Raw genomic sequence first — 12,545 nt, 5'->3', positions numbered from 1 at the left:
TATACAGTCTGAGTCAAACTTTAAAATATTGATCCAAACTGCAGTTTGAAACACAGAATCTTCCTTAGCAATGTCAACCGTTCTTTGACCTGCGTCTCAAAAGTGTATCTCTTATTTCAAATGTTGTTTTCTACAGAAATCTCTTGTCGAGGGGAACGAATCCGAGATTACTACCAAAAGCAGCAAGGGTATGCAGCGTGCCAGACGACCAAGAAGGTATCGAGACTAGAATGTAAAGGAGGATGTTCAACCGGGCAGTGCTGTGGACCACTAAGGAGCAAGAGACGGAAATACTCTTTTGAATGCACTGACGGGTCGTCATTTGTGGACGAGGTTGAAAAAGTAGTGAAGTGTGGCTGTACAAATTGTCCTTCCTAAGTGTCCCTGTCACACTTGTCTTTTGAAATGTTGTACACTTATTGGCCGTGTCGGACTAATTAATGCTTCATAGTGGAAATATTTGAAATATATTGTAAAATACAGAACAGACTTATTTTTATTATGAGAATAAAGACTTTTTCTTCATTTGAAAAAAAAAAAAAAAGATTCAAGTGCTTGAACTGAGACTTCTCATAGCCAAGAGGAGCTTTGAAGAAAAAAAAAAAAAAAAAAGACCTGGTAACATTGCAACAGAGATGGGAAACTTTAACTGCTTTTAACACGGATTCTTCTTTATAACATGCTGAAGATACACTGACACTACACACATGTGACTTTCAACTTAACAGCTCAGAGATGAAATATTGACCAGAACACGAGGCTTGTTTTTTCACTTTCGTATCAGTATATTTTATTGTCTTGACAGACCGTACCAATCACTTACCTATGGATGAGGAAGCATTATGAGTGAAAAGAATCAGATTATACAGAAATAACAATTGTATGAAATAGATTTTATCTTTTGGAATTATTAAGCATCTTGAGAAGATGGGTCCCATTTAATGGATGGGAAGTGGGAGATATAAGAATATACTATAATCCTGAAATCTCCTGATGATGTATACTTTTATGTCAGCATGTTAGCAAAAGAAGTATTAAAAAGTGTTTATCTGCCCTTTTCCAGTATTAATTTTTTTGTAATATAAATGTTTGGGGGATGATAAAAATAGATTATTGATGGATAAATTAGTGATAATATGGATTTCTGTTTCTATGACTTCTAAACAACTCTATACAGTATTTGGTTTCATTGAGAAATATTTATTGTATCAAAGTACATTGTACTTAACCCTTTTAGACCATCCCTTTTACTGTTTTTCAATGCTTTAATATATATTAATTTATATTTGTCCCAGTATTTTTGTAATTTTTTTTTAAAGGACTTAAAAATCAGGACTTTTTGCAATAGAACTAACGTAGCATGTCGTCTTGGGGTAAATGTTTTCAGTCTGTTTATTCCTCCCTTTCCCCTTTTTCTTTTCCTTAGAATCTGACCACTTGGTGTCACTGAATCTGAAAGTGATGACAATCTGCAGTTTTCACATACAGCAGATATTCAGGACACCTTCCAAGAACCCGTAATGTATGACAGAAAATGTCTTTACGCTAGGTGGCAATTGTAGAGAAGTTAATTTTCCCTATATACAGTATTTACAGAAAATAAGATGGCGTGTAGTAAATTACATTAGAAGGTAGATCTTTTTAAATTAATATTCCCATGGAGCTCTTTACCTTTTTTATAAAAAAGAAAAAAAGGCTGTGCTATCAAGAACTGTGACTTTCCCCAAATAATAAAACTACTTTACTGCCCTAATGTTCCCCATGTTAACATGTTGCTGCTAAATTATAATGTAGAATTGGTAATCAATAGTGGGTTGTGTTCTTTCAGTAAAACCCAGGGTACCCTGTAAAAATGCAGATGTTTTTCAATTTTATTTTATTATTTTTTTTACAAAAAAGTTAGATGTACATGTGTAATGCAGTGTGCTTTGTCTTATTTGGACTGATATCAGTAATGCTACTGATGTTTGTAAATTAAACAGATATTTACTTCATTAACAGCTTTTATTTGTATTATTCTGAGAAGTTTAAATTGTCTAACAGCCTTTAATTAAACATCTGTAGTTGCAAAGAATATTTGGTAAAAAAAAAAAAAAAAACCAGAATAAAACCCAACCCTAGATGTAGTGTATTCATTGCTGAAAATCTGAAGAAGGAATTAATTTGGGATTATTACAGCTACAGGCAGTGACATCTGAAAATGTCGGTTCATTACAAACACAGCTGAACTCATACCAAAATTAACAAAAGACTTAAAAATAAAGTACACTGCATGAAGAGGCAAATTAAGTCTGGTCAAATATTTTAATGTCTATAGAAATGGCAATTTGACAGTTGTTTTAGCAAGTAATTGGATTTTTCAGAGGGCTTCATTTTCACTAATCTTGGACTAAGTATTTTAAATTTAAGCAATTGTATGGGATGATACTTAACCAGGTTTCTCTTCCATCATATAATTTTTCTAGATACTTTTGTGTTATTTTAGTTAGTGTACTTTAGATTTTGTCTAAATATCCAATGAAACAGCCTTTAGCGTGAGGCTGCCTTTGCAGTTTCTATGACTTCTGAATAATCTTCAGTAAACAGGGGTGTCTTTGAGGGAAAAGCAGCCATTTTTGCACAACAGTGCTTATATAGTATTCTTGGATAAATAGCATTATTTTTCTGTATATGATCAAAATCCCTATACCAAGTACATGGAGTTGAGCTGCTTTCTGTTTTCATACTGACAAAGAGGAACTCTGCACCGATATTCAAGCAATGCTATCAGTTACTAGTGATCCTGAGGCCGTCAAGACAGGGTCTTTTTGTGGTTTCTATGCAGAACCAAACAAAAACTTAAGAATTTAGAGAGAGAAAAAAAAAAAAAAAAAGAGAGAAAAACCACCACAACCTATCCCCCTGGAGGAATGTAAGGCACTGACATCAAACAGTGACTCAGCTCACTTTAGTAACCTGAGCAGCCTTGTATTCTCACCGCTAAAAAAAAAGCCCTTAAGCATGGTGTGCCACTGTGCATGACGAGAAAGAACCTTCTCAGTGGGATGGGTCACCCTGACACCTTTTTGATGCCTAAATCAAGTTTCTTGTACTATTGCTATAATAGACTGCCTCGTAGCTGTCTTCTCTAAAAGGGAAATGGGGATCTGAGGAAACTGTAGCTTTAGACATAGCTAACACAGTGGAGAATTTAGTTCAGTGCTGAACACTCCGGACACATAGGTTTTAATTCAAAAACTTAAGTTATGCAGCTTTTAACACAGTGCTCAGGGATTATAGTAGTTTTCTCTTGTAGGGTCTGCTGCCTGCTATAGGAATCGCTTTCATACAGTCTGCTTTTAATGTGTTGAATAAAATGCATAAACAACATTGGGTCTGAAGGATACAACTCAGTACACTAACGAAGTTCACTTGGAGTTAATGCTGCATACAATGCAAATTCTTTTTTCATTAGAAACCAAGAAAGCTGAAACTTGCAGATTCTATCATTTTCTGCCAGTATTCTTAAAAGCTATAAAAGAGAAAGCACATGAATACTACTTAATTTGTACTGGCTCGTGCACTGCTCCTACTGTCATCACACAGATTATAAAAATGTGAAACAGTGTGGAAAAAAGACTGTTCTTGAATGAAACAGTAACAAAAGTCATTGTTTTGTTTTGGTTTTTTGACATTGAAAGTCAATTCAGAACAGGAACTATCACACGTGGAATGAGATTCTGCAGCCTGTATTAAAGTTTCTGGGGAAGATGGATATGTGAGTGATTAGAAACACTGTTTTAAGCAAACCAATGGTGGGCTTTGAACAAGCTTTGAGAGATACAGTTTATTGTCTACGTTCTACTCTAATAACAATCTTGTCTTTTATTCAGAATATTTTTATTATCATATGGGGATATCATGAAGCTTAGTATTACAAGAATTATTGTAATAGCATGATGCACTGTGTAGGTGCCAATATGATATTCCTATGATGTTATGAAGGCATTTGCCTAGGAAAAGACCATCATGGAGAGGTTACGTAGATGACCAAAAAAGCTGGCAGACCTGGTGATGCACAGTGTCCTTGCAAGGGGAGTAGCAAGGCAATAGAGAAAGTTGATGTCACCATATTAGTTTTGATGAGATGAATGGTGATTAAGAGATGAGGGGGTGAGTGGTATGTTTGGGAAAGGAGCTTGCTGTTAAGAAGAAAATGCCCAGAAGTTTTGGAAAAGCATCAAGAATGTTGGAGGGTGTTTGCATTGAAGCTCTGTATTTGGGGAGTTTTATCTGCTATTGCTTGAAACTTATGTATTTAGAAGAAACCTCTTTACAGTTCTGAAAAATGCACACTTGATCTTTCTATCTTGAGTTAACCCTATCGTTTGAGGAAAAGTTTGTCTTTTCCAAGCAATTCAAAACCCCATGTTTTTGGTTCCTTTTCTTCTCCTTTGTAAGCAAGTGTTATTCTCGCAGTAGCTCATTAGGCATGCAAGTGTCTGTGCTTCAGCTATCCCACCTGACAGTGGAGAGCCTGGCACATAATTTCAGTTTCCATAAAGTGCAACTCCCCAGCTGAGCCACTCAGGATTCTTGGCTTTTAGAAGAAATATTTACACACTGTGCTTGCTGGTACCTCCAATCTATTTAAGATTCCTGGAGTGGAAATAAGAAAATCGTTGGTAGTTGTGACTATGTAGGGGCTGTCAGGAGTAAAGTAAAACTGAAGTGTTTGCCTGCATGCCTGGAGAGCCTGGCTCATCCCAGAGAGCCTACTGTTTTACTGTGTTCTTTATGTACTGTGTTCCCGGGAGAGTGGGAAGCAGTTGTGCTCATCCTTTCAGAAATGTCTGAGAGCAGAGGGATTTTGTGTCTTTTTGCAAATAAATTGTCTAGGCTGGAAATCATAGGCCTCTCTGGCCCTCAGCCAGGTTAAACTGTGTATATATACCTTAACATCAACCATCATCTTGGACACCAAGAGATTCTGATGTTAAAAAAGTGAATAAATCTTGCCCTCAGTTTAATAAAACACAGATGGGAAAAGCAAACCAAACAGAGTTAACAGCTCTATTCACTAGTCTCCTGGGCTCCATGTGATTAAATCAGAGTTGGAGGGTATGTTCCTGCTGCTGCTGTTCTGGCCAGTGTCCGTAGGGGTGATGGCCAGCAAAGGAGAAGTATTCTGTCAGTGCTGCATGGCATTTGTCAAGCTGAGAAAAAACAGTCATCTCACTGAACAGCAAGACTTCTGGCTATCCCCAGTCCCAGCAAATATGCTCCAGCTCTACAGCATGACACCCATGCTGCAGGAATTTTGCTCAGCCATGGGAACAGACTTTAAAGCTGCCTCCCAGATCCACAGCTTAATTCCAAAATGTTGATCTTAGTAACGTTTTCTGGTCTTTGCAGCTCCATTCTTTTATTTCATTCCAGTTCAGAGGTAAACTCCTTTAGTTCTAAACACCAAGCCTCGAGACTCTCAATTGCTGCCTTATACTACCTACAGGAGATTAAGAGTTGTTTTTTGTTCCTTTTTCAGGTATTTAACATTTGTAGAGGGATCAGAAGACCTGCCTTAAAAAAGAAGAGACAGGTTACACATCCAGATACAGAGATCAGACATTTTTATGTCCTTTATAATTTGGAAAATGTTACGTTACCTCCCGTGGAACAGTCTCACATCCATAGATTGAAATAATTTACATATTTTATGGATTTATAGACTCAGACCAGGGGAACTGTTATCTGCTTTTGTCTGCTAGAACTTTTTTTTTTTTTTTCAATTCCTTTTAAGATACTTTCCATATCACAAGAGACAAGCAAAGATAGAATTAATGTGCCTGGGTTGCTTACTCTGTCATTGAAGTTCTTTAAAAAGATCCAGTAGCCTTTTTCCAGGACATTTTTCTTCTTTCTTGTAGTTTTTCACATTCTGGGCTTCAATCTGTTGTTTCCATATGATGACCCATTTGTCCACTTTGGTTAATTTCCCGGACAGATTTAATCCTTCTAAAGAGAGGGAAGGATACTTCCCCCCCACCCCCCACCCCCTGCAGCTGTGCATAAAATCTCTCACAGCACATCTTTAGAAGTATGTTTTCTTTCAAAGTCCTCTGAGAATAGGTTGAGCTGTTATTACTGCAAACTTGGGGTTTTTTGCTTCTGATTAGTTTTATTTATTTAATCACATTTCTGCGTTTCTGCTATGGTAACAGCAATAAGAGCAATACCAGCTGACCTGTGCTTTAGAAGTTCCTTGCTGTTTTGAAATAGCAAGTTTAAAGATTTTGAAGTTTGCCTGTTCTCTTTTTTTTTTTTTTAATTGGATCTCCTGCCCTATCAGTTCACCCATTTTTGAGCAGGTTTATGATTATTCTCTACAGGAAATGTAAATAAACAGTCAACGGTAAATAAAATTGACCACAGAAAACAGACAGATTTACTAAAAAAATAATTTATACACTCTCAGAAAAATCAGAAGTAATTATTCATTAGTTGTTGCCTTCTATTTTACTGAACAAACTGTTACATAATTAGTGAACAAAGCTATCAAGCAGCCTCCAAGTATATCCCTAGAAAGAAAGAATGCAGCGTGTCCAGGGCTAGAGAAGTTACAGTTACCTAATTCTAGTACACCTTTTATGGAAAGGAAGGTTTGGGCATGTCTCTGTGTCTGAATATTCACAGTGAGACCATGTGGCACTGCATAGACTTCACTGCAGAAAAAGGTTCACTGTTATACTGAAAAAAAAAAAAACACCAAAAAAAACCCCAACAAAACAACAAACCACTCACACAAACAAAAAAACTTTAAAAATAAAACCAAACTAATGAAAAACTTTGCAAATCAACTTAAAAAAAGAGAAGTAAAAGGCTTGTTAACTCCCACTTGATCACAACAGTGCTCATCATCCACTGCCACAAGCCACAGACCAGTCTTTGGCATTCACTGCTCCTCTCCAGCTCCAGGCACCGCTTGCGTCCTTCCTTTTCCCAGCCACCCGGCTCTGGACCCGATGGTGCCTCCCCAGCCCTCCCACAGAAGAGAGACACTTCTTCCTTCCCTTGGCAGTAAGTCACAGCAATCACCTTCTCACAGGTACATTCACTAAGGTAACTGGAGGCATCTGGTGGGGGCAAAACACCATGCTGGGGAGGAAAAGAACACTCTGCAGCTAATTAATATTTAAGCATTTGTAAAAGTATTTATTAAACTGTTACAGCAAAGTGCTTGTACCAATCAGCAGGAATGGTGGCTGACAAAATGTTTAAGTAATAAAATCCCCACTTTCTGTGTGACATGGAGAATGAGGTCTCTTTCCATTCTGAAAAGCGTGTGTAGCTTCAGGTTAATTGAAAGGAAGGGTAAAGAGACCTAGTGCTAACTGAAAATCTGCTGATCAATCACATTTGAAAGCTAGAAACAAACAAACAAGCTGCCCTAGTTTGTTGTTTATTTGTGGTTTGTTTGGTTTTGGTTTTGTTTTAATTAAGAGAACAAAGAGCAAAGAATCAAATATGTAAGGTACAAGTGCCTGGTAAATAATGATACAAAAGAATCAACTCTGGCTATATCAAAATGCTGGGCAGTGAACCCAAAAGGGAATTATCTGCTGCAACTGCTCATCAGCAACAAATTCAGCCATATATTTTCAAAATTTTGTAGAATGGACAGTTATAGCCCAGAAAGTAGTGACCAGCCACAGAAGTCATCCTGCTGTTACTTCATGCTGACAGGAGAGAACCATTTGGGAATAACTTCTTTTAGCAGAAGTGACCACAGTCCGTTTGAGTTTCACGTGGCAAGGAACAGGCTTGTTAAATGCAGAAAAATAATGGTATTACCCCACAGAGAAGAAAATATTACAGATTGGAGACATCTAGGGCCAGATTCAATGTAGGCTCAAGCTGCTTCATGCTGTTTCAGTGACGCAAAGCAGCTGTAAACCCAGCTTGGCTGGCTTGGGGCCACTACCCACTTGTATCTGCTAGAAAAAGGAATTAATGGTCTCAGTCCCCAAAACCTGGGTTTGGAACTGCAGTCCATCCTCCAGCATGTTGGCTAAAGGAGATGTTGCTTGTGCTACCTCAGAAAAACCTCTGCCCCCCTTGCCCATGCCCATGGTGCCAAGGATTTGTGGGAACGGAGCTTTCTTTTCAGTGCTGCGCTCCAGACTCCAGAGGAGTGAAGAGAATTGGCAATTCCTCTTCAGCAACAGCAATCAAAAATGAAAGACAGGAGGGCTTTAACAAAAAAAAAAAAAAAAAGGAGTACTATTGTAGTAAGACTGCTGCATTTCTTTAATACTTACTTTTAAAGACTCACTTGTGGCTCCATGAGAAAACATTATGGAAAACAGATTCTTCTTGTAAAATCTTTTCTTTTGTGTGTGCTTGTATATATATACACACATATATAAGGGTAGAAAGTGCATACTTTGTTTTGTTTTGTTTTTCAGGATGTGAACTTCTTATTTATGTTTTTGGTTCCCCTGAGCAGCTCTGAACAACAGCAGGTATGATTAAGAATTCAAGGTAGCTGGCGGTGAGGAAGTTTGACCTAATCTATCTTGACTTTGCACTCTATGCATTTAAATTCAGCATGTCTGCGTGGAGCACACTCTAGTTCACTGGGGTATAGCACATCTAGTTTAGTCACAGGCATGCACTGAAATAGCTGTGTGCACATGGAGATCACTTCTTTTTGTTTGTTTGTTTTTAGCCAAATTAGGGGATCAAAGCCATGTAAAACCTTTCGTAATGAAACTTGAAGCCACATGTAATGAAACCAGATAGTTTTTCCTTTCTGATCTAAAGTCTTTCCTGTTTTCAGGCATTACTATAAACCTACATCTTGGTCCAGTCTGTAACTTGGTCCAGCTTGGATTAGATTTGCAAACAGTTTGATGAATCTGGGATGATTTATAGCTTTAGTTAGAAAGAAAACAAAAAACAGAATCTAAAGTTTGGCCTGCTTTAGGCTCAAAATCAAGCGTAACGTCCTACTGACTCCTTTTGGATTTTTGTGTCTTTTCAAATCCCAAAAGGAAAGCACCCCACTGAAAACCAAATCCAGCACAAAAAAGATATGGCAGTGGTAAATGTAAAAGTAAGTTTCACATATAACCTTTCCTTTTCTGGAAAATTTCCATTTAGACCTAAATGAGGAATTTGTGCAGGGGGAAATTAGGGAAAATATTTCTTCCTTAGTACCAAGAGCTGAATGTGCTCTTCTTTGTTCAGAACCCAAGAAGCATATCTATCAAAGAGCAATTTATTCATGCCATGCACAGACTTGTTCATTCTCTTTTATTCAGCTTAAAAGGAAGATGACAAACATCAGCAGGGAGCTGTTTAGCTAAAGGAAGTGTAACATTCAGAAAAATCAATACAGATTTGCAAAGAGAGTGTGGCTTAAACTTAGCATGAAAATACTGTAAGTTATAGCAGCTCTAAGGGTTCCTATTTCCTATCTACTTTAAAGTATAGCGAGTCTAGATGCAAGATATGCCTTCAGAGAATAAGGAGATGTCTGTGAAGAATATCCTACACCATCATTTCGCAAAGTGGATTCTTTCAAAAATGCTTCTTTACTGGTTTAAAGAAATTTTTAGAGCCAGATTTTTCTTCAGAAATCATGCTGGTTCTTGGTATTTCTACCTGCTGACGATGCACGTGCATCAGGTGACACCCTTATCTGGGCCAGGCCATCTTCACATACAGCAACAGCACACAGAAGGAGAACAAACCAATCCCACAAGAAACAGATGTGCAAAATATGCCTTAAGCAAAATCTGACCGAGGAGATGCTTTGCTCCATTGGACTGGTGTAGGTGACACTCTGTGTCATTGCAAACGAGGAGCTGATTGAAGCTGTGTATTCCAGTATTCAGACAGAAGGAATGGAGTATATCTTTTGAGACACTTTAATTCGCATGTAGCTATAAAACAATAGTATCAACAATTGCAGATCTTTAAGAACATAATACTGAAGGTATCTCTGATTCTTGATTAAAAAAGCATTTTGTGCATACAAATAAGTTCACAGAAGTGTGGCCTTATAAGCCTGAAACCACAACTCTTTCCATTATCAAAATTTAATTCCTGAGCTAAAAGAATTTCAATCTGTATCCCATCACAATACATTCAATTTCTCTTTCGTATTTAAAGACATCCTAAACAAGAGATCAGTGTCTATGTTCCAACCGGTCATGTTTCCTATTATTATGAACAGTGGGTACTCTCAAAGGACAGATGGACAGTTGAGGCTCAGCAGCCTAGCTGTGAAATCTATCCACACCTTGTGTAAGGTCAATCATGCACAAACCCATTTAGCCACCCTTTAAAAGACACATGAATCCTTTAATTCAATCTAGATCAAAATGCTGTTTTCCTCCAAATGAGGCATGAAAATTTATATAACGGATTCAGAAAAATTTCACATAATTATCCTGGTTGGATGTGAAGTTTCCTTCAATCTTTGATCTATAATGTAGTAATGTGTCAGCTCGACCAAAGTAGTTTTATGTGCAGGAAATAAGACAAGCTGAGTAGCTTCATGGTTAATTGATTAAAAGGTTCTAAAGAAGGTGCAAGATCAAAGAGCAACTTAATGGTTTTATGTTACTCTAGAGAACTGTTGGTCCACTTGTCTGACAAGACTGACCTTGGGCAATGAAGTAACACGCAATTTTAAAAAATTGCAAAACTAAAACACAGATCATATTTATCTAGTTCAGCATCCTGATTTCCTTTAGCAAGTAATAGGTGGCACACCCCAGTGCTCTAAGACAAGTTGCATTTTGTTAGCCTTTTACACTACAAAATCTAAATACTGAGTACACAAAATTAACTGTTCCCTATACTTGCCCTGAAGAGGGAAAAACAAAACAAAACAGCACTGAAACTCAGAATGAATCACAGGATCCCATACCATTGGTTAAAAACCTATGAAAGCAAACAAATGCCAAATTATAGCTGAATGACAGTTCCTTGGACAATCCTCAGCCTGTGGAATCACTGAGTTCCCTCGGCCATCTTCACTGGCATTGGGAACTGATGACATCTTGTAGCTTACAAGATTGGCTCATCTTGAGAAGTGTATTAGGAAATGGGAGCTACTATAAAGTAATATAACTGCTTGCAATAAAGGAAAGAAAAAAAAAACCAAAATCTGTTTATGCATTGACTCTTAAAGAAGAATTTAATAAGGCCATTCTCTACATGACACATTAAAACACCAATACTTTCTGGTTAGGCTGTCATCATTAGGCCATTCAAGACTCTCATGAGCATAGTTTGGTTTATGTCTTCTGAATATGATCATCATACTAATACAGAGGTAAAAGAGAAATACTGGGAATATTAGGCAAAGGAAAGCAAGCACTGCACACAAGATTTCCACAAGCTGCGCTGTGACCTGAATTCAAATCTTTCTGAGTCTTGATCCAGTGTGGTGTTTTGTACCCACAACTGGATAATATTTTGCTTTAATTGAACAACTAGGACAATCAGTTAAGGCACCAACCCTAATGAGATGGCAGTTGGACTCAGACTGGCACTTGATTCTACCAATGGCTCAGTCTCCAGCACTTGGGCTCTGAGAAATGGTATTCCAGGTGCTTACAAGTCAGAAGCAGCCTCCCCTTTGTATAGCAACAGCTTCACAAGTCAAACACAGAATTATGTTTAAAGGAAAAAAAGAATCAAATTTTTCCTGTTCTCATCAAAACCAAGGTACTGTTACACATTTTTCCATGTATTTTCTAAAGCTTATATAGATGCTCTTGCCCCTTGCCTGCTAATTCTCACCTCATTACTGTGAAGCAAGGTGCCTTCCTCAGGAGTCCTGCCACAGTTTCCACCTTAGCAAAGAAGAAAACCCTTTCTCTAGGTATTTATCTCCCCTCCAATATCATCAGCAGACCCTGGCCATGTGACAAGAGATATCACAAGATGCCCATCACTTAGAGCAAAAATATGAAGGCATCACTGAGTCTGAAAACAACTTCCCTTGAAGGAAAGCTATTCTGTTAGAGGCAGCTAGCAAATGGCTTGAATATTCTGAGCTATCACAAACAGAGATAGACAGTCACAGAAAATGTCACAAGACACAGCAGCTTGGGAAGTCTATTCTCATCTGTTGATTATGAATTAATTAACACATCTGATCAGTGTGTTAATGATGCTGTAGTATGTTTTACCATTAATGTCTTCTATTTACATGAACATGACTTCCAGGTCAAGGATGTAAAAGTTCCCTGTTGTTCTATTTACTTAAAACAAATAAACAAAACCCTACTACTGCTCCTGCTGGCCTGCTTTGCTCCACAAAGAACATCCCACTTGAGCTGACCAGCTGACAGCTCTGCTAAGTGCCTGATAAGCTGCCTCGCCTGGGTCTCCACTGAGTGGGAACTTCTGAGCTGTGTAATAGGATTAGCTTTCCCACACCATTCCCGGAGAGCCCATTGTTGAAAGAGGAATAGTTTTATTCACGGCAACAAGTCAAACACAAACCCTTGGCAAGTCAAATTAAGAAAAAATAAACAAACAAATGG

General features: G+C 37.8%; 1 protein-coding gene across 3 annotated transcripts in view; it reads left to right on the top strand.

The window, feature by feature from the left end:
• Positions 1-448, top strand: part of SLIT2 (slit guidance ligand 2) — a 263,931-nt gene extending 263,483 nt beyond the window's left edge. For all 3 annotated transcript variants that reach the window (XM_065634966.1, XM_065634967.1, XM_065634968.1), the window contains one exon: positions 137-448. In XM_065634966.1, the coding sequence (XP_065491038.1) occupies positions 137-378 (242 nt within the window). In that variant the 3' untranslated portion in view covers positions 379-448. The remainder of the gene's footprint in view (positions 1-136) is intronic.
• Positions 449-12,545: the final 12,097 nt, after the last annotated feature.

The sequence above is a fragment of the Caloenas nicobarica genome, chromosome 4, assembly GCF_036013445.1.
Source record: "Caloenas nicobarica isolate bCalNic1 chromosome 4, bCalNic1.hap1, whole genome shotgun sequence".
Classification (NCBI taxonomy): domain Eukaryota; kingdom Metazoa; phylum Chordata; class Aves; order Columbiformes; family Columbidae; genus Caloenas; species Caloenas nicobarica.
Note: the sequence above shows the minus strand (reverse complement) of the source record. Positions and strands in the feature narration are given on the sequence as shown.